Below are 26,519 nucleotides of genomic sequence, written 5' to 3' on the forward strand. Positions count from 1 at the left end.
CTTCGCGGCAGAGAAACAGGGGTGGACCAACAGCATGAGAATACAGTTTCTTCGCATGAAGCTGAGCACGAAAGCGGCACAGTCCATGTGCATGGGCGTCACTTGGTCCAAGCGTGCCGCCGTATTCTATCGACATACCTTGTTGACGTGAAAGGCCGCAAAGGCTATAGTTTCTGGATACCCTCAAATCCCTAATACGAACACAGGCTCTAGCTTCTGCATCAACGCGATGAATAGGGTGCCTCGTGAATCCAATCTTCTTCAGCGAGCCTCGTCGCAATCAACATCGCCGCAACCACCACTCTTGGCGTCAGGCCGACCTCAAAGATCCATGCCCTACTAGGCCAATCACTGCTTACGACAGGAGATGTGTTGAGAACGGGCTAATCAGATGCCGAATTGAGCCGCTCGAGCATCGGGATCTGGGGCCGCGAGCGCCAAGATGCTCAATATGGATTATCCCTGTCATGGGCCAATGGACGTCGTCTCTGAGCCATATCTCCCCTGCTCGCTGAGGACGTCCAGGATGCAGTTTGCGTTTGAGCAGAGCCGACATGCACATTCCATCGTCCGAAGCTGAACGATCAAGAGGATGATTCAAGACACTGGGATTAAATATTCAAAGCCTCGGACGGGCCAGGTCGTGATATTTCTCACTTGAATACTCAAGACCTGAAAGCAAGCTCTGCGCAATACTCCACTCGGCTCATTGGTCTAGTCATATGTACGTGCTGCAAGCTGACCAACGACAATCGCCGTCCCGCCTTGACACTAGCCACCGGGAGCCTTTCCATAATTAACCTCTCCCCATTCCTTTTTTTCACCTGGCGGGCCGCATCTACCTCGTGCCGTACCGTACCGTACCGCGCCTAGGATTAGGGGGCTTACTCACGACAAACAATTCCCCCCCGAGCGGTGGTTTCTGCACGCTTTCCTCTTCATTCATTTCAAGCGACGAGCGAGAGCGATTACTTCTACGGAGTAGATGCTTGTATTTCTGTTTCTCTTTTCTTTTATTGAAGTACTCACCTTGCCGACATCTCCGCCATGACCCCGAATTCGGGGACATCGCGGTTGTTCATGACATGGAGCCTTATTTCCACCAAAGCGATCATTCTGTCGTTCGGCATTTTTATTCTGACATTGAATCTCCTTTTTTACGCATCATTAGGTGCGGACACACTCAGCATATCGTCGCGCCCTCCCTCAACAGACGCTCCAGCATCAAACTCTCCGGTGTCAGTGACCTGCGACACGCCCGCGACGACTGAACATGAATACATTCCCAACCACGTCCACTTTGTGTTCGTTCTCTCGGACCCCGAAAAGGACTTTTCGTTCCAATTCAAGCACTTCCTTTCCATGTACGCTGCATGGTACTACTGGAAACCAGACATCATCTACCTCCACACCAATGCCGACGAACAAGGGCAGGCGATAACACGAGCACGCGAGGGACAGTCTGGGAAATGGAACAAGCTCATCTTCGATATGTTCGATAACCTCCGCATTAACACAGTCGAAGCGCCAACGCATACGAACACCGGCAAGGAAATCCAAGGCATGGAGCACAGATCCGATTTCGTACGGGTGAAACAAGTTCATGAGCTTGGTGGGGTATACATCGACTTCGACGTCCACGCGCTGCGAGACATACGCATCCTCCGAGAAAGCGGGTTCAAAGCGATTGCAGGCAGACAGCTAGGCGGCCAGATCAACAGTGGCGTCTTTATGTCCGTTAAAGGCGGAAAGATGGTCGAGCTGTGGATGCACGGGATGCACACTGCCTACACAGGAGGCTGGACGACGCATAGCAACGAGGTGATCACAAAGTTCGGAGAACGCCTCGTCCGCGAACCGGGAGAGATGCTCATCATGGAGCGCGATGCCTTTGCGCCTGGAAGCTGGGAAAATGATGATACCGACAAGCTTTTCGAGCCACACGATGATGTCCCATCCAGCTTGGTTAACGCGACTGATACAAGTCCGCTGCCGACGTACGACGAAGCATTCGATGATCGGTGGGAGACGCCTGGAGATTACCCCGACTGGGCACGAGACTGGTCGTCCACGTACCTCTTGCATGCTTTCACGGCGGCTCGATGGGGTCATAAAGTCCCTAATTTCGAAAAGATCACACCACGATATGTGTTAGAAAGGAGAAGCAACTTTGCGCGGGCTGTCTATCCTGTCGTGCGGCAGATGCATGAGGATGGTATATTTGGTATAGATGATCTATCATGAGGTACATAGGAAAGATTCTCCGTGTTTTGAGTTCATGATAGAATCTCAGTAATGGTTGACATAACACCTGGCTGGGTTTCTCCTGTGCGTATCCAATAGGTAATCATCCTTCAAAGTTGCTGCAATATTGCCACCACAGTTATGTAAATGCTTTTGTTTATGGGCCTGTGCTTGATTTATGAGCAACCGGCGGTACTGAAAAAGAGTAACTCGAGGGGTATAAACAATACTGAGTGATGCCCAGAGGAACCAGTGGTTTACATACCCGTCGCGCTCTAAGCGGCACGCTACAGGGTAGTTAAATCACTACTTCAACTCGTTCGTCCTTGACCTCGTCCATATCAAACAGCTGCTGTGTCAATTCTATCTTCGACATGAACATTTTGCAGCTGCGCATCTCTGGTGTTTCGTACGGGAACCAGACCACAAAGAGGGCCTTGCTCGTTGAGATCTGGGTTCCGAATAGGACCCCGTTATGTAATTAACGCATAGGATAACATCCCGCAATTCCCCAACGCTATACTTTCAGCAGCTCTCTTTCCTTGTGCATGTTTCCATCAACCAGAGACCACGCGCTTTTCAATCGGCCTCGCTCTTCAAGATGACCACGCCATTGACGTTTGACACGTCCGACGACTTTGATGCGGCCGGCGACACGCTGCTCATCCTCAGTCACCCTCAAACGACTTGGGCGAACGTGAACCTAGGAAGAGTTTGGCCGAATCATCTGCCACAGCACAGCAACCCGTTAACAAATCTGGGCGAGTTGATGATGCCCCTTGCCCTCGGCGGTCCATTCCCAAAACCGCCCGCCCTAAGTACCAAGCAACCTCAATCAAGGGCATACAAGATTTGTACTGATACGACCTGAAGCCGAGATCAAGATGCGTCTCTCGTCGCGCCATCTGATCTTGGCTTCGGATTACTTTCACAGTGCCTTGACAAAGGGGTTCGCCGAGAGCGTGTCCGCGTCTGGTGACTTCGCCCACGTCGTGCGTGCCGAGAACATGAACCCCGAGGCATTCCGGCTGGTCATGTCCATTGTTCACGGACAGTCTCACCAGGTCCCTCGGAAAATAAGTCTCGACCTTCTGGCTAAGGTGGCTGTCGTTGTAGATTACTACAAGCTGCACAAGGCTGTCGACTTCTTTTTCCAGGTCTGGGTTGAGCAGATCGAGAGCCCGGCTACCTGGCAGTACGGCGCTGACTTCCTGCTCCGGCTGCTCGTGTCCTGCATTTTCCAAGAGAAGGAAATGTTCCAGAAGCTGACCAGGGTCTATCTGTTGCATTCTCGGGGGCCGATACACCATTTAGACTTGCCGCCCTTGGCACTTATTCGAGGTACGTAGGAAGTGGGTGCTGTCTACACATTGCGTGCATTTCTAACCTTTTTCTTTTCTTTCATCTTTTCAAGATGCTCTTGAGAAGGCCAGACAGGACCTCGTGTCAAAAGCTATCGGACAGGTGCATGCGCTCCTGCGAAGCTTCTACAAGCATGAACCGCCTTGCTCCTTTAACTGCGCAGCGTTCCAGCTTGGCCTCCTTGCCAAAGGGCTGCATGAACTCGGTCTCCATGATCCTCCACCACAGGTGCCGTTTGATGGATTCAGCTTTGATGCAATTCAATCAGGCGTCGAGAGGATTCACGCTCCCCGGTACACGGGTGAGCTAGGACTAGTACAAGGATCCGTATCCTTCAACGGCAGACACAGGCACGAGTGCGACCTGACAAACAAAATCAAGCCCATCTTCCAGCACCTTCGTGATAGCACCCAGGGCCTCAGTTGGGATGCGCATTTTCGAGAAACCATAAAGAGGCAACCGACCGCGTAGAAGAACTATGTCCTGACACCCCGAACACCATTCCCGGGCCCGCATATCCTATGTACTTTATTTGAAGTATCGGCTTGGATACGGTAAATGAGTGAGGAAGATGGTACGCAATCAACTACACTTTGTTTCACAGCGGACGTACAAGACTTGTTTCTGAAATCATTTGGCGGCCAAGAAACCCTGCCGCAGCTAGGTACTAGCTATACAACTCTGCTTTAGGGAACCCAAGACAACCTTTACCCTTCATGCTTCTTCCCATTCCCGTGTCCGCTTCCAGAATGCTCCGTACCATTATCATAGGTATTATCATAGGTACCAGCCTCCTCTCCGTGGACGACACCGTTGCGGGCCTCGTGGACGCGCGCGACAAAGCCCGGCATAAGAGCCTGGGGCGCGGCGGTGATCTTGCTCTCGTTGCGGCGGTCAGGCTGGACAAAGACGTCAAAGGCACGGGGCACGATAAGACCGGCGACGGCGAAGAAGAGGGCGACGTGGGCAAAGGTGAAGCCGCAAATGTGGAGAGGGTCGAGGCGGCCGCGTGCGTAGAAATCCGGGTAGGCAAAGGAGGCGATGATGGCGAGGATGGGGGCGGAGATGTAGCGCATGACGGGGCCCCAGAACATGGGGATGCGCCAGTTGCCGCCGTGGCTGAGGATGACGTTAAAGTCACGACGCAGCTGGTTGGTGGAGTAGAAGGCGAGCCACCACCACTTGCTGATGATTGCGCTGCGGCCAAAGAACCGGGGGGCGACCGAGGTTGGTGTGCGGGCGAGGAGGACGCTGGCCACGGTGCCGACGACGAAGATGCCAAAGCCGACGCCAGCGCCGGCGGCTGGCGACACAGCCTGGCCGACGACGACGCCGAGGAACATGGAGAGGACGTAGGTGGCCGTGTAGAGGTAAAAGGCGACCTTGCCGACCTGGTCGCAGACATCGGGCTTGCGGTAGAGGATGGACATGGCGACAATCTCGGACCAGACGATGAGGAGGAGGGTGATGTTGTTGACCCAGGTGTCGACGGCGTCGAGGAAGTAGTAGCCAAACTGGGTGCAGTAGACGAGGGAGATGAGGAAGGAAATAAAGACAACGGCAGAGGCCGTCTTCCAGCGCTTGACGTGGTTGCCGAGCAGGCTCTCGTTGAGGATGGTGACGAGGGACTCGATGAGGGCGACGGAGGAGCTGATGCCGAGCAGGGCAATGGTGAGGAACCAGACGACGGAGAAGAAGTTGGACCCGGACATTTGGCTGAGGGCGAGCGGGTAGGTGAGGAAGCCGACGGTGAAGGTGCCGACCGCGGTCTCGTCGTCCGGGTTGTTGGGGTCGAGGCCGAGGAAGCCGACGATGCTGAAGACGACGAAGCCGGCGACAATCTCAAACATGGAGTTGCTGAAGGCGATGATGAGCGTGTCCTGCACAATGTTGGCGAAGCGCGAGCTATAGGACGAGTAGGTGGTAAAGTAGCCAAAACCGACGCCGATGGAGAAGAAGATCTGACCGCAGGCGGCCTGCCAGATCTTGCCGCTGCCCAGCTTCTCGCCGTGCCACTCGGCAAAGTAGTAGCGGATGCCGACGACGGCGTCGTCGAGCGAGGCGGAGCGGCCGAGCAGGATGATGAGCATGACAATGGGCAGGCCCATGGTGAAGTAGATGGCGCGGCCCGTGACGCCGACGCCCTTGAACATGCTGAGCCAGACGCAGAACCAGATAAAGGCCGTCCAGCCGACCGTCTCGCCGACCATGCCGCTGCCCGGGTAGACGGTGTAGCGGACGACGTCGCCGGCGGCGTTGATCTCGCCGGGGATGGGGTCCTTGTTGGCGATGACGTCCTGCAGGTAGAACTCGTTGCCGCGTCCGTCCCAGGGCAGCGGGCTCTGGAATGAGGAGCGGAAGTAGTGCATGACCCACGAGAGGATGGGCACATAGTAGCACACGACCATGTAGCCGGTGAGGACGACGCCGAGGCCGACACCCCTGGCGCGACGGTTAATGCCGTTGAAAGAGGTGACGACGCCCGCGCGGTAGGCGTTGCCCAGGCTGAGCTCGAGCAGCAGGACGGGGAGGCCGAGGAAGATGAGGGCGATGAGGTACGGGATGAACCACTGGAGGCCGCTGTTTTGGAAGACGACGGACGGGTAGCGGAGGACATTGCCCAGGCCCACGGCACCGCCCTGGGTTGTTAGCCTGTCTCTGAGAGAAGTTGGAGTCTGGTCGCAAGTGAACAACGTACAACGGCCGCGAGGATGAACGAGAGGCGGTTGGGGAACTTGTCGCGCCCGTCCGACTCCGTGTCCCCTGGAGGGGACAGCACGTGGAGGATCTTGTTTGCGAAGCCCATGATTGCTGGCTTGTCTCGCTGGCTGACCTGCGCTGGTCGGTTTAGCGAGGGTTTGAGTATCGATCAAGTCGAACGGAGGGTGGTCAGTAAAAGGTGGAGGAGAGGAAGAGAGGTCCGCCACGAGCGTGGAGTACGGCGCATTTAAGGAAACATCTACGTGTAGACTAGCTACCTACCTTTCTACCTACCTACCTACATACGGAGTGTGTACGTAACGACTGCACGTGAGCAAGTGCCACATACGTACGGTGCGGATAACTGTACGTACCGCGATATCTTCAGCCTTCGGCACACGGCTAGGAGCTGGTCCTTGGCAGCATGGATCCATGTCACACTCGAAGCACCATTGCGTGCGACTCGAAGCAATCGAAGCCTCCAAAGAATGAGCTGCCAGCAATCTCCCCCGGATGCACGGACGCACGCACGGACGCGCCGCGGCCGTCTCACGAGCCAAACAGACCCAGACATTGACGGGATCCTGGGGTCCCTGAAGCGGACTGGGCGATGCGAGGACCGTTGGCCCATTGGCTGGTCGACTCAGCCTTGCTCCATCAGCCTCCAGCGAAGAACCGTCTCTCCACACGGCCTCACCTTTTTATGTGTCATGCAATGCCAAACATGGTGCTGCCCCGGGCGGACGTTGACGTCTCGACTCTCGAACGCATCAGTCCACCGAGTCCACGCGGGGTCGGCCTCAAGCTTAAATGGAGATTGGAGGCTATGTACTGGAGCCCGCTGCGTAGCGCATTCCAGAAGGGTACGTCGTCTGTACGCTTATGGCGGATAGAGTTCAATGTTTAATAATGGGGTCATAATCCATGGACTGGCAGTCTGGAGTCTGGACACCAACAAAAGTCAATCCGCCCACCACCAACCAACCCACCCACGGCACAGGTTGGAGCCCGCCGTCCCGCCTCGTCGTCATTGGACGTGATGATGGCTGCCTCCTTTGTCCTTTGTCTTTGACGGCTATCAGTTGAGGCTGGGCTGAGCTGAGCTGAGCTGATAGCGACAATGTGACATATCTTGGACCCTTGCCGGGGTGAGTGCATATGCCGACGTGATCCCGTACGCCCTGGCCTCAGCTTCGCCCAAGTTCACACGTAGTGTAGGGGGAGAGAGAGGGTCGCTCCAGCCTCCAGTTCCCAGTGGCCGATCGGAGACGCCGACTGGGGCCCAGATTTGGGTTTGTCTCACGCGATGGACGCCTCGCGCCCCGCCCGTCTCCGAATGACGGTGACGATTATGCGACCGGATCACCGTGGCTGAACGTGGACGCGCACCCTTCTCGGGGGGCAATGATTGCACGATCTGAAGTGGCCCAGTGCTGTATCGGAGCATGAATGCTGGTCAGCCATGAGCGGTCGTTGGGTGCAGGCGATACAAGGTATCAGACATCAAATACGGAGTATTCATGTTTGGAATGGCGGAGAAGGGCTGCTTACCAAGACCTCATCTCCTCGACTGTCGTAGGACCATAGATCAACAAACTACCCACACACCCCTGTCTGTTAGAGAGGGACTCGATATTGGCTGGGCACAGCGCGGCAAGTGGCGTAGCGTTTATCAGAGCCGGTACCTGTTTTCGGGCACACTTTCGTCGCACAGGAAGTTTCTCGGATTCTGAGTACGCCAATTGGTCAGCCCCCGGGAGCACGGGCGTCGGTACATGTACATGTACATGTACGCATCATACGATACTTGGATGTAGCTACGGATACGGATACATGTATGTATAATTACTCCGCACACATGCACAGTAATTGATTACAGTCGTCACCTCGCATGCGGCTTGCGGCATGGATATGCAACGACCCCTACCTGCAGAGCCAAGAGGAGGCAAGGCTGCCGAGCTGCCGAGCAAGGGGCTCCGACTCCAGGTCACTTTCTGTGTTGGAGACACAGCTCTTTGACATTTGTTGTACGTACCGGTACGTGCGTGACATGCAAAGATCCTTGGCGGCCGTGCAATTGAGGTGTGGTGTCTGCCGAGATCTTGGCAGACTGGTACCACACCGCATTGCGGAACGCCAGTGTTTTCGGTCCCTCATGCATTCTCGCCCGACAGAAAGTTCATGATAATTTGTGGAACGCCTCTGCTTTCGGTCTCTCATGCATTATCGCCCGACAGAGTGTTCATGATTCTAATTCATCTGCTGATACGTAGTCTGATCGATAATTCCAACGTTAGCTGTGGGTCGGGTGGGAGCAACCGAGTCATGGTCCGCAGAGGGAAGATAAGGATGTCGCCAGGGGAAGTCCCAACGCTGTGGCTAGCCTCCGGCGTACGGCCGAGCGCCATGGTCCCAGCCCATGGCACGCCGGAGAATGTATCGCGGGAGTGGACAGTCCCAGTTGACATGTCCAACGAGACATACAGTCATGCCGCGGGTGCAGCGTTTCGCGTGCTGGTGCCAGACTCGCCACCGACAGCAGTCTCAAAGAGCTGGGCTCGCACATCGGCCCGGGACATGAGACCAGACATTGGGTGCTCAGCAGCAGACAGACCCGATCATGACCTCGAATGCTTGTGTTTCCGGATGGAAGAATGTCGAAGCCTAGCAGAACATCCCATCCCGGGAGGCCAGACAGACGCCCAGCTATGAGTTGGGTCCCTGCTGCCAACATGTCCGCCAACACAGGCCTTGGCCATATGAACTCTGTGCCGTTCACATAATCCATTCCCTGCACAGCGCTGTTCGACGGGGAAGAACCTGACAGTGGAGTGGACATGCGCTTGCGGACACGGACTCGAGCCCCCATGGGCATCATGATCCGCCATCTCATCATGGCCGAGGACGTCCAATACGAAATCACCCTCTGCGACATTGACTACCTCAACCTCCAGTCGCCCACCGCCCGCGCATGCTCGTCCGACAGATAAGAAGCATGAACCCCCACGTCCAACTCGAGGACGACCTCGGCACGTGGTACGGCAAGAACTGCTACCTCGCACAGTCGGGCTGGGGTTGACGGTTCACGCGAATATCAGGCAGGAGGAGGTGCGTTGGGGTCGCGGAGAGTGTTGCGTCCTTTTACGATGTGCTCGGCTTGTGTAGGCAGATGCTGTGCGCTGGTCAGTTGAAGCTCTTCCTTTGTTCTTCCGGACTGGCAACATGATGAGGTTCCGTGGAGTCCTTGGCGGTGTTGTTTTGGTGCTGCTTATCATGGACATGGCTTGCCGAGGCAATTGTTCCCGCGCAGAGTTTTGGCGGCGCTCACAAGGTCCTGACTTGTTTGTTGATCAGGGATTCTCCGACGCAGGGCCGAAAATTTACATCCTGAAAGGCAGCCTCCATGTCCGATTGTTCTTCCATGTCCCGTGGAGCGAGTAGCGTCTATTCACGTCAAAACCCGACCTGTTTGCTGACACCAAGGGCATCAACGCAGGCCTGCCGTCCGCCGTCATGCCACTTTCCGCACTACGCAGGCAAAGCCACGGGCGCGACAATCGCCAAGCTCATGTCAGACAGCCAGATTGGGGTCAAGACGTGTCAAGCGATCGGCCGCCATGCTGCGGGTTGTCGAATGGCGCCTCTTGGCGACGCCAGATGATGTAGTCTGGGGAGAAGCGGCAGTGAAGCTTTGCTTGTCCAATTGAGCTGTCTCGCGACCAGAACGCAAATTGACAGTGTACAGTAGGCTTGTTCCAACTGTTTGGAAACACTCGAGTGTCACAAACTTGGAGATTCGGGTGAACCGGCCAAGGAAGCATCGTGACCCGATGCAAATAGGTACAGTCATCACACGAGAGGACTTTTGTTGCACTGCATGGGACGGACTGGCCATGAATTACCTTTTCATGTTGATTGATGGCGACAAAGGGTCCATCCATGTCGGCAGCAAGTAGATCCTGTTGGAGCATTGCCAAACGAAGCAGATCATCAGCGCATGCGACATCTCCGCCTGTCCTGCCTGCCTGCCTGCCCACCCGTTTCAGCGACGTGCACTTTTGTTCAAGTCGAGCGATGATTGAAACACTGGCGCGAGAAACAAAAGAGGACGGAGAAATATCCCAGTCTAAAAAAGACAAGACGGATACCGAATTCCACGGCCGCCAGCGGATTCGTGCCACGCATGTGCAGATCACTGACGGGGCACCATAATTTCATATTGACGGAAAATTAGGCCCCTGAGTCCCTGACGTGACGAGAAGTCGACTGATATTTGTCCAGACGACGGACGCGTAGAATGGGATTGACTTGCGATCTACAGCGACGAGACGGAGACATTCATGCGTGGTGCGCGCAGTCCAGTCAATCGCTAGTCCAGTTCTCCCGCATGAACATGGCGATCCGTCAAACTTGCTCTCCAGGGCGTGCATGCCCTGCTGGCGTCGGCAATTGGATCGTTCGGCATGCATTTTGATTCCATGCTAGTCTAGACCACGATAGTACTTATCGCAGCCAGTTGTCTTGAAGGGCGAGAGCAGCGACATCGTTGGCTGGACGCGACATTAAAGGCGCCTCGGCACGCACCAGTCAGCGTGCAGCGTTGGACCGACGACAACAGGACGGACATGCATCCAGGTTTCGAGCAGCGTCGCACGCATCGTCGGCTGCCATTGCTCCATGAGAGGGAGCAATGAGCGGCGCGCGTCCAGTCCTCACGAATTTCTCGAAGCTTGACCGTCGATCGTCGCGGAGTCGTGGGTCGCGGTTCGTCGGTCAAGCCACTCACTGTGTGTCGACTCCGACACCGCCCAGCGATCGACGTCCTGTCCTCTCCGCGGAGCTCCTGGTCTGGTCTGGCCTGGCCTGGCCTGAATAGGGAGGCGCCACGACAGCAGACGACATGGCGTGCTTCATTGGCTCGTTCCCCTGGCTGGATCGTCGAGCGTCGAGGCGTCGTCGACGCTCGACTGGACGCAGGTACCCGTCACGATGCCGATGCCGATGCCTGGACGACTTAAAAGACACCAGAGGACGACATCAAGTCGTTCCTCGGCTCTCATCAACACTCACTCATCCACTCACTCATCCACTCACTCGTTCTAAGATCCGCACAGACTGCCTCTACTGTCTTTCACGTCCAGCTCAGCCTGTACATCTACACCCAGCCCAGCCTCGAACACTCACCATGCTCGTCTCTACTCTCCTCGCCCTCCTGCCCATGGCGGCCGCCGCCCCGTCCGCCGTCCGAGGCCCCGCCCCCGTCGTCGTCCCCCGCGGCGGCACCCACATTGAGGGCAAGTACATTGTCCGCATGAAGTCCAACACCGTCTCGACGGCCGTCCACTCGGCCATCAGCTCCATCAAGGCGGACGCCGACTACACCTACCAGCGAGGCTTTGCCGGCTTCGCCGCCAGCCTCGATGACGACGAGCTCAGGGCCCTCCAGAACGACCCCAACGTCGACTACATTGAGCAGGACGCCACCGTCACCATCACCGCCACCCAGACAAACGCCCCCTGGGGCCTCGCCCGCCTCTCCTCCGCCTCCCCCGGCGGCACCACCTACACCTACGACGAGTCGGCCGGCGAGGGCACCTGCGCCTACGTCCTCGACACGGGCATCGACGTCGACCACCCCGAGTTCGAGGGCCGCGCGCAGTGGCTCGAGAACTTTACGCAGGACGGCGACACGGACGGCCAGGGCCACGGCACCCACTGCGCCGGCACCATTGGCGCCCGGACCCACGGCGTGGCCAAGAAGACCAACCTCTTTGCCGTCAAGGTCCTCGACGACGCCGGGTCGGGCACCAACTCGGGCATCATCGCGGGCATCGAGTGGGTCGTCGACGACGCACCCACCCGCCGAGGCTGCGAAAAGGGCGCCGTCGTCAACATGTCGCTCGGCGGGGGGTTCTCTCAGGCCATCAACGACGCGGCCGCCTCCATCGCCGACGCGGGCCTCTTCCTCGCCGTCGCGGCCGGCAACGAGGCCGCCAATGCCGCCAGCAGCTCGCCCGCCTCCGAGCCCAAGGCCTGCACGGTCGGTGCGTCGGACGCGAGCGACCGGCTCGCCGACTTTTCCAACTTTGGCAAGCTCGTCGACGTGATTGCGCCTGTGGGTGTTCTTTTCCTATCATCAAGTATAGTCAGAGCTAACCGTGTCATCAGGGCGTCGGCATCCTCTCCACCGTGCCTGGCGGCAGGACCGAGGAGCTCGACGGCACGTCCATGGCCTCGCCGCACGTGGCTGGCCTGGCGGCGTACCTGCTCGGCAAGGGCGAGGCCATGGACGGCCTCTGCGGGTACATTGCCAGGACGGGCCTGCAGATCGTCACCGGCGCGCCCAACGGCACCACCACCGCGCTCATCAACAACGGGAACCAGTGAGGTCTCGATAGAACGAGAATAGCTGGGGGGCTTTGGCGAGGGGAGGTGATTTTCTTGCAATGTCTTCGAATGTGTATGTATGTTTTCTGAATATGAAATGGGCGTTGCTCGGTGAGCTGTCGTGAAAGCGCGAAGAAGATGTGATGTGATGTGCGATGGATCACGTTTTGGTCATGGACTCTGATCGGACATCGGCACCTGGAGGGTGGACGCGATGGTAAAGGTGAGTCACGTGAGCTCGTCACCCTGGCCCAGCGGAATGGCTTACCCTGGCCGGTGATCCCACCCCCTCGTAGTAGGCTGTCAGCCGACAATGAGCAGATAGATATACTATGCCCTCAATGAGATGAGGCACATGAGGCACCGATGGATATATGGTGTAGAGAACTGCATCACATACGTCACGAATGCATGTTCACGACGATAGTCGAGCCAAGCGTAGAGAATGAGACATGGACATTTCAGACTCTACCTGCTGTCGCTCAGATATTCAATGGTGAAAGACACTCCCGCTACGACGGTCGCCTATTCAGGCGTATAAGGGCCCGGCCCGTCCACTATGTACCTTATCCAAAATGCCCGACGGCGGGGCGCTCTGCCCACACAGACCCCTGTCACCGACGCGGCTCTAGGGTTTAGTGCTCCTGGTCAGTGATTCATTATTCCCGTACCGTATAAGTTCAGTGACTCCCAGTCCTTGCTTTGATACTGTCCGCGAGGTGTTATTGAGGAGATGGGTGAGTCCCCGGATCCGAAGGGAGACAAAGCCGTATACCTTAGGCTGTGAGGTAGATACCTCAACCGACATCCATTCGCGACTGCCGAGGGGAATGTCGAGATACCAAGTACATGTACTCCTCTGCTGGACGTATTTTGGCCGGTTAATGTGATCCTACACAGCTCGTTCCTGTCAATTAGCCGGAGGACGACCAGCGAACAACGATACGGTCGAGTCCATGATGGCTTGGCTTACAGCATTAGGGCGAGACAAACGACCTCACATCACAGACAATCACACTCGGAGAATAATGGACAGTGCCGTCCGTGTGTGCCGTGGCCAAACGGGTGCTCTGCATAGGCTGAATTGCCCCAGACCCGGGGACGCTTTCACCCAGCGAATGGCGCTGCCCAATGTATTTACCCGTCGTGATACCAGGGCCTCCCCACGATCAGTGTTCCTCCGCAGAGATACCGAGCACGGTCAGCGAGAGCATATATAGATGAGGCTGAGGAACAGTTCTGCTTGCCCCAGCACGTCTTGCAGTATCAAGATCGACCGTCAAACTCCACCAGACACATCATGGGAGGTGCACCCTCTGGAACCGCCGGCTACGATGCCGCCCTCGAGCGCCGCCAGGCCCTCATGGGCAAGAGTGGCCCGCGCGCCCTCGTCAAGAACTGGCGCGTCGCCCGCATCGCCTGCTTCGCCTGTCTGGGCGGCGTCCTCTACGGCTACAACCAGGGCATGTTCTCGGGCATCCTCGTCATGCCGTCCTTTGGCAAGCACACGGACGGCTACATTGACAACCCCACAAACAAGGGCTGGCTCACGTCCATCCTCGAACTCGGCGCCTGGCTCGGCGCCGTCATGTCCGGCGCCACCGCCGAAATCTTCTCCCGCAAGTACGGCATCCTCATCGCCACCGCCTTCTTCCTCCTCGGCGTCGTCGTCCAGGCCGTCTCCATCACGGGCGGCTACAAGCCCATCCTGGCCGGCCGCTTCATCACCGGCATCGGCGTCGGCTCCCTCAGCACCATTGTGCCCCTCTACAACTCCGAGTGCGCGCCCCCCGAGGTCCGCGGCGCCCTCGTCGGCCTCCAGCAGCTCGCCATCACCTTTGGCATCATGATCTCCTTCTGGATCAACTACGGCTGCAACTACATTGGTGGCACCACCCTCGAGACACAGTCCGACGCCGCCTGGCTCGTCCCCATCTGCCTCCAGGTCGCGCCCGCCCTCCTCCTCTTCTTCGGCATGCTCTGGATGCCCTTTTCGCCCCGGTGGCTGCTGCACCACGGCCGCGAGGACGAGGCGCGCCAGGTCCTGTCTCATCTGCGCCATCTGCCCGGGACCCATGAGCTCGTCGAGCTCGAGTTCCTCGAGATCAAGGCCCAGAGCCTCTTTGAGAAGCGCAGCATCGCCGAGAGGTTCCCGCACCTCCAGGCGCAGACGGCCTGGAACACCACAAAGCTGCAGTTTGTCGCCATCCTCGCCCTATTCCAGACAAAGGCCATGTTCAAGCGCGTGGTTGTGGCTACTGTCACCATGACGGCCCAGCAATGGTGAGTTGGAGCGTAGCCTTGGGTGGGGGGGGCGAGGGGGGCGATGAGAATTATGCTGATACTGAGCTTGTAGGTCCGGCATCAACGCCGTCTTGTACTACGCCCCGTCCATCTTCGAGCAGCTCGGGCTGTCCTCGACGACGACGAGTTTGCTGGCGACCGGCGTGGTGGGCATCGTCATGTTCATCGCGACAATCCCCGCTGTGCTCTGGATTGACCGCGTCGGCCGCAAGCCCGTGCTCGCCGTCGGCGCGCTGGGCATGAGTCTCAGTCATTTCATCATTGCCGTCATCCTGGCCATGAATATCGACCGCTTCGAAACGCAGCAGGCGTCGGGATGGGCTGCCGTTGTCATGGTCTGGCTCTTTGTCATCCACTTTGGCTGTGAGTGGCCTGGCGAAAAACGGTGGGCAAGAGTGCTGACAGTTCACTAGACTCCTGGGGACCCTGTGCTTGGATCCTCATTGCCGAGATTTGGCCCCTGAGCACCCGTCCGTATGGTGTTTCGCTCGGTGCTTCTTCCAACTGGATGTACGTGGACACTTTTTGCGTGACGCTCTCTCGTGGCTAACAGCGCAGGAATAACTTTGTCGTTGGACAGGTCACCCCCGACATGCTGGAGAATATTACCTATGGCACATATATCCTCTTTGGCCTTCTGACGTTCTTGGGTGCTTGCTTCATCTGGTTCTTCGTCCCGGAGACCAAGCGACTTTCGCTTGAGGAGATGGTATGTCTATTATGCTACGCAAACATCAACAGGGCTGACCCGTCACAGGACATCATCTTCGGCTCCGAGGGCACTGCGCAGGCCGACTTTGAGCGCATGGATGAGATCAACAGGGAGATTGGCTTGTTCGATCTGATCAACACGGGCCGTCTCGCGACGCGCCACTCGCACGACTCGGAGAAGAAGCACCCGATCGAACATGATGTTTGAGACTTGTGACTTGCTATCTTTGGGAAGAGGGTACAGTACACTTGCAGTAATTCCGTACAGGTAGTAGGCAACACTAGTCACTCGTAGAGATGCAATAATAAGCACTTGTTCATTGTCTGAGCTACCTCATCCTTTCCCACAGCCTCGCGCCCACAGTTGTCAGTCTGGTTGTGAAAGCGGGAGCGTTCACTCATGAACAGAAAAAAGAACAAGCCAAGGACAGAAAACACGGAGACTCACGGAAAACCAATAGCCATCACGAGGACTGGCCAAATAAAACACACTACTGCCACCAAAATCGAGGACCCATGGTGATGATGCGAATGGTGGGCGGCTTCTCCCACTCCCTAGCCACATCATTCTCTAGCGCCACCTCCTCTGAACACGCGCGATTCACATCATCGGCGGGCGTCTGGTCAAACACGGCGCGTACATACCGAGCTCGACGCGCAGGCGTCCTCTTGAGGTCATCCGCATTGCAGTAGGCGTCCCACTCCCACGTCTCGCCAAAGGGGTCGACGGAGTTGAAGTACGTCTTGTCCAACACCATGGTCTCCAGGTTCGGCAGGTCCTGCGCCAGGCGGTGGATGCTGTACATCAGGGACAGGCTGTGCCAGGCGATGACGACGTGCTTCACCTTCTTCAAGCAGCTCTTGCTGATGGAGTACCATGATGGCTCCGGGTCGTGCAGGACGAGCTGGTCGTTGTTGGGGTCGGTGAGGACCCAGGGCTCGTCGAAGATAAACCCCAGGTATAGAATGGACGTGTCGTAGTCGACGCGGAGCGTGCGCTGTAAATGGTCATAAGGGCTCGTGTACGTGAGAGTCTGGAGGTGCTCACTTACGGCTGCGTTGGCGTCAAGATTGACCTGGCTGACGGACGAGTGGACGGCGCCAATGACGCGCAGGCTGGGTATTCTTTCAATGTCGGAGCCGTTGCGCTGCTCGAGGATGTTGTAGGGGTAGTCCTGAAGTTTGGCCGCGTTGTCCCAGATCAGCAGCTTCAGCTCAGGGGCTAGTTGGGAGAACTGGGGGAAGTCTGCCATCTTGAAGAACCACGACCTGGGCGTGCGGTTCTTGGACAAGTTGTGGTGAGAGGGTAGGAAGGATTCTCAGCTCCTTGGAGAGGACCGCAGATCTACCCAAGTCTTTCTGAACATGGTGGTTGTTCGGTGCGCAAGTCACTTGTGGTCCCAACACCCACGGTGTTCTGTGAAAACGACGCGCATCACGAAGAAGACGAGTAGGTACTCTCACAGATAGTCTTGAACATATCAGGAACGAATGTGGACATCCTTTCAGACGTCTGACTTTACTGAACGGGAGCCATGTACTTGGCATGGCCGGCTTTGAAAACATTTCTGTAGCGAGGTGAAGGGTTCGAGGCTGCAAAGACAGCCTACAGACGAGCCTGCCTAGTCACTCTGTCCCTCTCTTTCTGAACGAGTTCCCAAGCATATTCCCCGAGCGGCTTGAAAGCTTCTGCGTAATGCTTCGCGACCAAGCTCGTCGCTTGCCTGCCAGCCACCCGGGCCGCAATGCCCTGACTGATGGCTGACGCGCGAAACACAGCAAACGCAACGGCCCAAGCCATGTCTGGATTCGGATACCAGCCCGACTCCTCGCTATACCAGTCCATGATGTCGTCTGGCGTCGGCAGGCCAGGCGTAGTCCCCGGTCTGAAGGTGTCGGACAGGAAGCCCAGCTTAGCCTGCAGGGGACCCAAATGGAACGCATGGATCATGTTGGCCAGATCCAGGAGCGGATGACCGACAGTGGCCATCTCCCAGTCGAGAAGACCGATCACTTCCGGGCGACTAGGGTGGAACACCATGTTGTCGATCTTGTAGTCGCCGTGGACGAGTGTGGCGCGGTCCTTTGGCTGATAACGCTTGTCGGAGAAAAAGGCAAGCATCTCGTCGAGATGAGGGATGGGCCCGACGGGTTCCCCTGTCTTGACGTCTACCACTTGTTCTTGAGACTTGGCGGGGTTGATCAGCACAGACTTGAGGCAACATGAAGTGAAAACACCTACTGCTGATATGTGCCGCCACGTCGCGACCTGCCGGTCATAAAAGTCGCTGTGTTTTCCAAAGTCCTCTAGCCCAACCTTTCTAAAGTCGACCCTGTGGAACTTGGCTAGAGTCTTGACGGCCGCCTTCCAATGACTGCTTCTCTCCTCGGCAGTCATGCCCGGCATACCTGCGTCCTCCAGGATCCGCCCGTCCAGGAATCCCATGATGTAGAATGGTGTGCCAACAACGGAGCCATCCGCGCACAAGCAGTATGTCTTTGGCACTGGGACATTAGTAGGACCGAGGGCCTCAATGATGCGGTGCTCGCGCTCGACCTTGTGTGCAGCCTGGGAAATCAGCTTGCCGGGAGGCTTCTTGCGAAGCACGTAGCGGGAGCCATCTGGACTGGTGAGCTGGTAGGTTGGATTGGACTGGCCAAAGCCAAACTATGCAGAGTCAGCTAAGCAGTGATGGCGTATGCTACTGAGCTTGATCTACCTGCTTCACGTCCAGGGGCACCTTGATGCCTGGCACGTGCTGACCTATGTAGGCCTCGAGGGCTCCAACGTCAATAGGCTGCCTTACTGAGACAGCCATTGTCTATTTTATTTTATTTTTGAAAGAGTGAGCCCATCTACGATTCTGCCCGTGAAGAGAATGAAATACATGACGGAGTCTCGGACAGATGTAGTGTGATGTGGCTGCCGAGGCCTGGGTGCTTCCCCGCACTCTCCCCACTACCCCAGACGGAGAATATCCTAATCTAGCTGACCACCAGGCATATATATTGTGGCAGGGCTTCTTCACCTCAAAACCATCACCAAGGCACTGCTGGACTGTCAATCCCGTCGCCATGAATTTCGATTATTCGCCTGAGCTCCAGACTTACCTCGGCAAGCTTGACGCCTTTATCAAGGCTGACATTCTCCCCATCCAGGAGGAGAACATTCAATTCTTCGATCACCGCCGAGAACCATCGCGAACGCAATGGGATAACCAAGGTCTGCCCACGCCTGAGTGGGAAGCACTCCTGGCACGGGTGCACAGGATTGCTGAAAAGTCAGGCTTCTACCATTTCGCGCTCCCCAGGGAATACGGAGGCCTCGAGCACGAGGATACCAATCTCTGGATGTGCGCCATTCGATTCCACTTGGCGTCGAACCCCCTGTACGGCGGAGGAGTGAGTCTGGCCAACGATCTGCAGACGGAGCACAGTGTCGTGGGCAACTTTCCGGATTTCCTCATGCTCCATCACTGGGGCAGTGCCAGGCAGAAGAACGAGTACATCCCGGCCCGACTCAGGGGGGATTTCCGTGAGTGCTGTGATCTCTCCTTGGAAACCCCCCATTGACAGGACAGGCATGACCTTTGGCTTGACAGAGATCCATCACGGCAGCGACGCAACGCACATGGACACCAAGGCCGCGCCCATCAAGCTGAAAGACGGATCGCCCGGTTTCAGTATCAGCGGCAACAAGCGATGGCAGACTGGAGCCCACCATGCCACGCACTTTCTCATCTTTGCGCGGACGGCGAGCAAGGCTGGCTCAGCGCATGGCATCACCGCCTTTCTCGTCCCACGCGCAACACCGGGCGTGTCCATCGCGTCGTACGAGTACACGCTCAACATGCCCACCGACCATGCCACGGTGCTGTTGGAAGACGTTCAAGTGCCGGACTCGGCCATCCTGGGCCCGTTGCATGGCGGGCTCGCCATCGCCCAGACGTTCACACACGAGAACCGCATCCGTCAGGCGGCGAGTTCCTGCGGCGCCGCCCAGTTCTGCGTCGACAGGTCCATTCGGTATGCGCGAGATCGTGTCGTATTCGGCAAGCCGTTGGCATCGAACCAGGCAATCCAGTGGCCTCTCGTTGAGCTCTCGACGCAGATTGAGATGCTCCGCCTCCTGATCCTGCGCACAGCGAGCGAGATGGACCGGGTGCAGCGAGAGTACGCGTCTGACAAGGAGGTCCCGGCGTGGGTGGCCATTGAAGAGCAGCTGGGGCACAAGATCAGCATGTGCAACTACTATGCCAACCGACTGGCGTGCCAGGCTGCCGACAACGCGATCCAGGTCCATGGAGGCAACGGGTACAGCCGGCATCAGCCGTTTGAGCACATTTGGAGGCACTTTCGTCGGTACCGCATTACTGAGGGGAGCGAGGAGGTGCAGATGCGCAAGGTGGCGGGATACTTGTTCGGGTTCAAAACAGGGCGTGAGAAGAAGGGAAAGTTGTGATGTTTTGGGACATTAAGAAACTGTGTGTTCCGGTGATGTTGCGTGTTGTTCTGGTGTAGACTCGCGATGTAGCCTCGCGAGTGCTGCCTACCCTACCTACCCTGCCTACCCTGTACCAAATGGGCAAGGTACGTCATGTCCCGTCGCGTCAAGGTCACAACATCCTGTCGCGCCTCCGGCGACGTGTCGAGCTGCATCACCACCATCACAATATCAGCACCCATCCATATCCATACTCGATATCCTATTGTCGCATTAGTACATCAATCCTGTGCTCGTGCCCAGAGCACGCCTGCGCATTCTGCGCGCGCCCTCACCATGGACTCGGACCTCTTTGATAACGTCAATCCGGTGCACATGTCTGCCGAATCGTCCAGCAACGATGATTTTCTGCAGGGCGCACAAGGATCGCCGTTCCGGCCGTTCATGGAAAACATCTATCCTGGCGACGGCATGAACCAGGACGACACAATGTCGGGGGCCATGCCTCCCTCGACGGCGACAGCCACCCAGCAGCCCACCATGTCTGGCGCGCTTCCAGACGACGCATCACAGGCGCCAGCGCAAGACAAGGATGTCGCGCGCGACCTGTCGCCAAGCATCGCGATGCCATCTGCGCCCGCGCCTGCGTCCGAGCCAGTGCGCGAGACCATTGCGACGACGGACGATACTCCCTCAATTGATACTACGCACGCGCCACCGTCGCCGGCGGGACACGCGACCGCCAACAGCACCACTACTGTCGAAGACGACTCGCCCTTCGACGAGGCTGCCCCCACGGCGGTGGCGGGAGGGCGAGAAGCGTCTATCAACCTGGGCGACGACCAGTCCTGCGTGCGTACACAAGAATCCACGGAGATTACTGAGACCGAAATCAACGGGCAATCCGTCGTCGTCGAGTCCCACACAGAGGTCATTGAGGAGACCCACAAAGAGGAGAAGACGGCGAGCGCGCCGCCTGAGCCGATGTCTATCGAAAAGCACGTGGAAACGGTCGTTGAGACACCAGTTCCCGCGGCGGACATTGACCCTGAGACGCGCGGGGCTTTGAGGATGGACACGGTCTGGGACGTTGCCGGATCGCCACCAGCTGACACTATTGAACTGGAGATTCCGGAGCCCCCATCACCAGACTCGGGATCCGATGCTCCGATTCCGGCCGGGACACCTCAACAGCAGCACCAAGAGCCGATCCTTGGCTCCATGTCCGTCCCGCCCAAGAGAGGAGCTGCAGGTACCTCTACGGACTCCGGCGCCAAGCGACGTCGTCGCACGGCTGCTGATATGCTCGCCGATGCTAGTAGTGCGTTTGTTTCATCAGACTACAGCGACCGAAAGAAGCGCTCGGCGCCCATCCAGTCAAGCAATGCCATGACTGCGACACCTGTCGAGACACCCGGTCGCAAGACCAAACCAGCTGCTGTACCGCGTGTGGCTACACTCAAGACGCCAAAGGCCAAGCCCACCGCTCGGAAGAGCATGGCTGCAGGCAAAACGGCATCACCAGCAGTCAAAGTCCGCACACCGCACTCTGCCCCTGGCAAAGTAGCTACAAAACTTCCCAAGAGCGCTGGAAAGACCCCCGTCAGTGCGAAGCGGCCGGTTCCTACCATCACAGACGAGACGCCGAAGCGAAGGGGCAGACCCCCCAAGGCCCCCGACAGCGCCACAGCCGCACGCACGCCTGTCAAGACACCCGCAAAGGTTTCCCTGAAAGCCCCTGCCACAGAGCCTGCGCGCAGGGGGCGGCCAATCAGTGCTGGCAAGCGCACGTCTCCTCTTAAGAAGCGACACTCCCTCTCTGCCCGCCTGTCCGCGCCCAAGGTTACCAAAGCCGACGCAAAGTCTACCCCTAAAGCCAAGGGGGCGACTACGCCCAAGAGCGGTGCGAAGGCCGAGGCCGTGCCCGCAGAGCCACCCAAACGTCGTGGTCGTCCCCCAAAGACTGCCCCCGACTCGGCCGACGTTGCGAAGAAAGCATCTAGTGCAAAGTCGGAAGAGACGGCATCCAAGCCAGCTCGCGGCCGGAAAGCAAAGGTCGAAACCGAAGCAGTGAAGCCGACTCGGGGCAAAGCGCCTGCGCCTGCCCCTAAACCCACACGAGGTCGGGCTGCCAAGGGAGCAGAGCCCGCCACGCCAGCACCAGCAGCAAAGCGACCCGGGAGGTCGGCAAAGGCCGAGGCAAAGGCCTCCATGGCTGCTATGACTACTACTGCGGCTAAAAAACCTAGGGCTGCCCCCAAGGCCAGCGAGACTGTGGCAGATGCCCCCAAGAGAAGAGGCAGGCCACCCAAGGCCACTACCGCCGCGGCTGTGGCGCCCCCGGCGTCCAAGAAACGTGGACGCAGCACTGACGCCAAGGAAGACGTTGTCGAACCCGAGCCGAAAAAGCAAAAGACAACGCGCCAGACCAAGGCGTCTTCCGCGTCCAAACCCGCGCCTGAGCCCAAGCCTGAGCCAGTCAAGAAGAACAAGGGAGGTCGTCCGCCCAAGAAGACGCCCTCGACTGCGACCAAGCGCGAACCTGCTACTCAAAAGACCCAGGCACAAGACCCGGTCAAGCCAGGTCGCGGTCGCCCAAAGCAGACCCAGCCTGCAGCGCCCGAGCCCGCCGAGCCTACCCGTGGCCGAGGCCGTGCGGGCATGGGGGATGTGGCGCCGGTCAACGAGAAGCCGGCGGCCAAGGCTGCGAAGAACAGTGTGGCTTCTGGAAGAGTGACAAAGTCAAAGCCTGCGCCCAAGGGTGCTGCCGCTACTCGGAGTCTAAGGAGCAGGGCATGAGAAAGGGTGCACATGGCGGCTGGCCATTGCGCCATGTGAATGTTGGGCATGGCGTAAGAGAGCAGTCATACGAAACTGGAACTGTACGTACACGACGTACACGACCCAATGATATTTCTTGGATGCTGTGCTGGTGATAGTTGTCGACTCTGTAGGCACGCGCTAAGCCGAAATTGTATACAAAACCCGAACCGTCATGATGCATAATTATTGGATTGCCAATTCAATTACAAAGCTTCACGGAGTTGGGGGCCAACGCGCTTCCGACATATGATGGAGGCTGCGGAAACCATGGGACGATTCATCGCTTGATTCTCAATCGGATTCGCCGTGTGTACTTGAATTGCGTGCCAATCCAGCCATGTCTGTCCAAACAATGCTCGTTCGCCATGGAGGTTTCCATCATGGCGAGGTGGAAATGCATCGCCTCCTTCACGTTCCGCAGAGCGATGACCCGACTGCCATGGGTCTGCCCCCACACTACGCCAGTCGAGTGCGTGCCTCGCCTCTCGTGGCATTGGGGGCACTCGATCACCAGGGCCGGCCATGGAGCACCGTATGGGGTGGAGAGCGAGGGTTCGCGCAGAAGGTGGCCGAGGACGTTGTTGCACTAAATAGCGTCGTGGACAGGCGCTGGGATCCGGTGTTTGAGGCGTTGTGGGATGGGCAAGATGGCGAGAGTGAGGCTGTGGTGCAGGGGAACGGCAGGTCAATGAGTGGCCTGTCCATTGACCTCGAAACAAGAGATAGGGTCAAGCTGGCTGGCAGAATGGTTGCTGGCGCAGTGGCCAAGGACCAGAATGAAACGAGGGTGCAGATGGCCATGGCCGTGGAGGGGAGCTTGGGAAACTGTCCCAAGTACCTGAACAAGAAGGCTGTCACGCCTCACCATTTGGACGACGCCGAGTTGCTGAGCTCGACGCTTCCTCTGCATCCGCAGGCGGTGGATCTTCTCACCCGTGCTGACCTCTTCTTCGTGTCCAGCACTAACGGGGAAAGCTTGGACACGAACCATCGAGGCGGACCACCCGGGTTCGTGAGGATTTTGAAGAACCAAGAGGGCGAAGTCGTGCTTGTCTATCCCGAGTACTCGGGTAATCGCCTCTATCAGACCCTGGGAAATCTCAAGGTCAACCCTCTGGTGGGCGTGGTGGTACCCGACTTTGATACAGGAAACGTCCTCTATCTGACAGGCTCAACGACCATCCTCGTCGGCGAGCAAGCCACATCACTGATCGCTCGCACAAAACTAGCCGTCAAAATCTCCGTCACAGATGTGCGCTTTGTCAAGGCTGGCCTACCCTTTCGCGCATCCTTCATCGACTATTCGCCTTACAACCCGCCTGTCCGGCAACTACTCACCGAACAACCCTCCCATGTGTCCTCTGCCTCACATAGTACCGTGGCTACCCTCATCGACCGTGTGGCCCTGACCCCGACCATCAGCCGCTTCACATTCGACATCTCCCTGCCTGAGAAGGAAGCCGAGACGAATGAGCCGCTTTGGCAGGCTGGACAGCACGTCACATTGGACTTTTATGACAGATTGAGCTATGGGTACGCACACATGAACAACGCGGATCCACAGAGTCTCAACGACGACTACGTACGAACCTTTACGGTCTCCAATGCGCCGGGCAAGAATCAGCGCCGTCAGCAGATAGAGATTACGGCCAAGAAACATGGGCCAGCCACGGGCCTGATGTGGCGGCATCCTCTCGCCCACGCCCACCAGATCCCCTTGGAGATCCCCGTCATGGGTTTCGGCGGGGAGGAGTCGTTCCGCATGAAAAATGGGGAGAAGAACGTCTTTGTTGCCGGTGGTGTGGGCGTCACGCCGATGCTAGCGCAGAGCGCACAGTTGCTGCTGCGCAATGACGCTGCGGGTGACAATCTACGACTTGTATGGAGCCTGCGTGCTGAAGACATCCCACTGGCTGTCGACTCCTTTGAAAGGAACAAGGGCCTTGCGAGCGTGACCAAGCTGTTCATCACCGGGGACGCCGGCGCGAGCCTTGTAAAGCAGATGGAGCAGTTGGGGGCAACTGCCGAGGCGCGAAGGCTGGGTCCGACGGACTTGTCCAATCTCAAGGGGCGCAAGTTCTACTTATGCGCAAGTCCAGTTTTGCTACGGAATTTGAACGAGTGGCTGGCCGGGGAGGATGTCATTTGGGAGGATTTTGGATACTGAAGAGTCAACGCCTGGCGCGGGAGGGTGTTTGGGATATGTTATCTGCAGCAAGGGTATTCAGCGTTTACTTTTGGTGTTCTGTGATTTTATTGTGTGTCCTTGATATCTGAAAACTTGACGGGTCACCACTTGGCGAGGTTTCATAGCTTGGTGTTTCCCACTGGTGCAGGATAGACTCGGGCGGTGAGGCAACTTGGACTACGCTACGGTCGATTTCATGCCACGCATTGTCGCAAGGCATCAGTTTCATGAGCTCAGGATTATCCACTCCTAGATGCTCAATGGAGCTAGTTGGACGGAACGTCGAAGAAGATTAGCTCCACTATTCGTGCGAGAGACCTGTAGAGACTTTGTGTATGCAGCGGAGGTAAGCAATACTTTTGATACACTGGCTTAGACCGCATAATTACATGGGGCCAACTCCTGATACCAATTCAGTGCCTAACACGTGCCGAAACACCCTCCCAAATACGAGACCCTGTGACCTCGAAGCTTTGCCTAGTGCGTGGAACCTCTGAAGTAATTATGGCTGATGTCGGGAACCACGGGATAGTAAGGGATCGCCAGTTCCGAGCCACCCGCCGCCCTCGACCTGGGCAACCACAACGTCAGCAGCACGCCCGTTCTGTCAAACAAGGGCTTCAGATGGAGCTGCTGGGACAAGACATCCCCCAAAGCGGTCCAGCCTGCATCGCGGAGATCTCGTGCTGCCGCCGAAGGCTCGGCTACGCCTTGTTTCCTAAACGCCAACTGCAGCCCAACTTTCCTCGTGCTGGGATCGTAGAGAAGCCACACGGACGCGGCGTTTCCAGTCTCTGCAGCATTCTTCACCTTTGCGTACAGCGACTGGAGCTTGGGTTCGGCGTCTGGCTCGGAGCAGGACCAGGTCTACAGCCTTCCCACTGCATGCTCCTCGACCGGCGCAAAGCTGTGCGCCCCAATCACCTTCCAGACCTGGTCCGTGAAGGATTTGAACATGGGCTGCTCGGTGAACTTGACCTTTGGCTCGCCGACTTCGAATTCCTCGCTTGCCCAGCGTATATAGTCCTTTGCATCCTCGTACGTGTCAAACAGGTACAGCCCGCCCGTGAGTAGCTTTCCGGTGATTCCGTCGTATAGATAGGGGAGATATTTGAGGATTATCCCTGGTCTGTGGGACATGGTCTTGCTGTCGACATATTGAGAATCGATGAGTGCCTGGAGAGTGACGCCCAAGTCAGCGATCACAATGTCGACAGTGACGCAGCCCTTGGCGGCGATTTCGCCAGGCTCGTATCCCCGGATATTCTGGTTCGGTTCAGAGGCTAAGCAGTTTACTTTTGAGCCATAGTCCGCTGGTCAGGTGCGGTGTTGCTTACATGTACTCATTGTAGCCTG

General features: G+C 57.4%; 11 protein-coding genes across 11 annotated transcripts; 8 read left to right on the forward strand and 3 right to left on the reverse strand.

Moving 5' to 3' along the window:
• Positions 1-1,362: 1,362 nt before the first annotated feature.
• J7T54_000992 (uncharacterized protein) lies at positions 1,363-2,244 on the forward strand (the record flags this gene model as incomplete). Its single annotated transcript, XM_051508776.1, has 1 exon — positions 1,363-2,244. One exon carries the CDS (start codon positions 1,363-1,365, stop codon positions 2,242-2,244), a length of 882 nt encoding a protein of 293 aa, XP_051360118.1.
• Positions 2,245-2,845: 601 nt separating this feature from the next.
• On the forward strand, positions 2,846-4,077 carry J7T54_000993 (uncharacterized protein; the record flags this gene model as incomplete). Its single annotated transcript, XM_051508777.1, has 3 exons — positions 2,846-2,956; positions 3,129-3,585; positions 3,659-4,077. 3 exons carry the CDS (start codon positions 2,846-2,848, stop codon positions 4,075-4,077), a joined length of 987 nt encoding a protein of 328 aa, XP_051360119.1.
• A 236-nt stretch (positions 4,078-4,313) lies between these two features.
• J7T54_000994 (Sodium- and chloride-dependent GABA transporter-like protein) lies at positions 4,314-6,412 on the reverse strand (the record flags this gene model as incomplete). Its single annotated transcript, XM_051508778.1, has 2 exons — positions 4,314-6,245; positions 6,305-6,412. The coding sequence occupies 2 exons, from the start codon at positions 6,410-6,412 to the stop codon at positions 4,314-4,316; spliced, it is 2,040 nt and encodes a 679-aa protein (XP_051360120.1).
• Positions 6,413-8,631: 2,219 nt separating this feature from the next.
• On the forward strand, positions 8,632-9,296 carry J7T54_000995 (uncharacterized protein; the record flags this gene model as incomplete). Its single annotated transcript, XM_051508779.1, has 2 exons — positions 8,632-8,791; positions 9,106-9,296. 2 exons carry the CDS (start codon positions 8,632-8,634, stop codon positions 9,294-9,296), a joined length of 351 nt encoding a protein of 116 aa, XP_051360121.1.
• Positions 9,297-11,491: 2,195 nt separating this feature from the next.
• On the forward strand, positions 11,492-12,693 carry J7T54_000996 (Cuticle-degrading protease-like protein; the record flags this gene model as incomplete). Its single annotated transcript, XM_051508780.1, has 2 exons — positions 11,492-12,421; positions 12,475-12,693. 2 exons carry the CDS (start codon positions 11,492-11,494, stop codon positions 12,691-12,693), a joined length of 1,149 nt encoding a protein of 382 aa, XP_051360122.1.
• A 1,300-nt stretch (positions 12,694-13,993) lies between these two features.
• Positions 13,994-15,916, forward strand: J7T54_000997 (uncharacterized protein; the record flags this gene model as incomplete). Its single annotated transcript, XM_051508781.1, has 5 exons — positions 13,994-14,976; positions 15,050-15,360; positions 15,411-15,507; positions 15,556-15,706; positions 15,755-15,916. 5 exons carry the CDS (start codon positions 13,994-13,996, stop codon positions 15,914-15,916), a joined length of 1,704 nt encoding a protein of 567 aa, XP_051360123.1.
• Positions 15,917-16,199: 283 nt separating this feature from the next.
• On the reverse strand, positions 16,200-18,527 carry J7T54_000998 (Acyl-CoA dehydrogenase family member-like protein; the record flags this gene model as incomplete). Its single annotated transcript, XM_051508782.1, has 4 exons — positions 16,200-16,706; positions 16,761-16,977; positions 17,319-18,376; positions 18,429-18,527. The coding sequence occupies 4 exons, from the start codon at positions 18,525-18,527 to the stop codon at positions 16,200-16,202; spliced, it is 1,881 nt and encodes a 626-aa protein (XP_051360124.1).
• A 256-nt stretch (positions 18,528-18,783) lies between these two features.
• J7T54_000999 (Acyl-CoA dehydrogenase-like protein) lies at positions 18,784-20,170 on the forward strand (the record flags this gene model as incomplete). Its single annotated transcript, XM_051508783.1, has 2 exons — positions 18,784-19,243; positions 19,290-20,170. The coding sequence occupies 2 exons, from the start codon at positions 18,784-18,786 to the stop codon at positions 20,168-20,170; spliced, it is 1,341 nt and encodes a 446-aa protein (XP_051360125.1).
• A 318-nt stretch (positions 20,171-20,488) lies between these two features.
• J7T54_001000 (mucin-5B) lies at positions 20,489-22,951 on the forward strand (the record flags this gene model as incomplete). Its single annotated transcript, XM_051508784.1, has 1 exon — positions 20,489-22,951. The coding sequence occupies one exon, from the start codon at positions 20,489-20,491 to the stop codon at positions 22,949-22,951; it is 2,463 nt and encodes an 820-aa protein (XP_051360126.1).
• Positions 22,952-23,369: 418 nt separating this feature from the next.
• Positions 23,370-25,142, forward strand: J7T54_001001 (uncharacterized protein; the record flags this gene model as incomplete). Its single annotated transcript, XM_051508786.1, has 1 exon — positions 23,370-25,142. One exon carries the CDS (start codon positions 23,370-23,372, stop codon positions 25,140-25,142), a length of 1,773 nt encoding a protein of 590 aa, XP_051360127.1.
• Positions 25,143-25,640: 498 nt separating this feature from the next.
• Positions 25,641-26,510, reverse strand: J7T54_001002 (uncharacterized protein; the record flags this gene model as incomplete). The annotated part of the gene is made up of 3 exons (XM_051508787.1): positions 25,641-26,030; positions 26,088-26,446; positions 26,501-26,510. The coding sequence occupies 3 exons, from the start codon at positions 26,508-26,510 to the stop codon at positions 25,641-25,643; spliced, it is 759 nt and encodes a 252-aa protein (XP_051360128.1).
• Positions 26,511-26,519: the final 9 nt, after the last annotated feature.

This window comes from Emericellopsis cladophorae (genome assembly GCF_022114955.1).
Source record: "Emericellopsis cladophorae strain MUM 19.33 chromosome Unknown NODE_49_length_168633_cov_116_125306, whole genome shotgun sequence".
Classification (NCBI taxonomy): Eukaryota; Fungi; Ascomycota; class Sordariomycetes; order Hypocreales; family Bionectriaceae; genus Emericellopsis; species Emericellopsis cladophorae.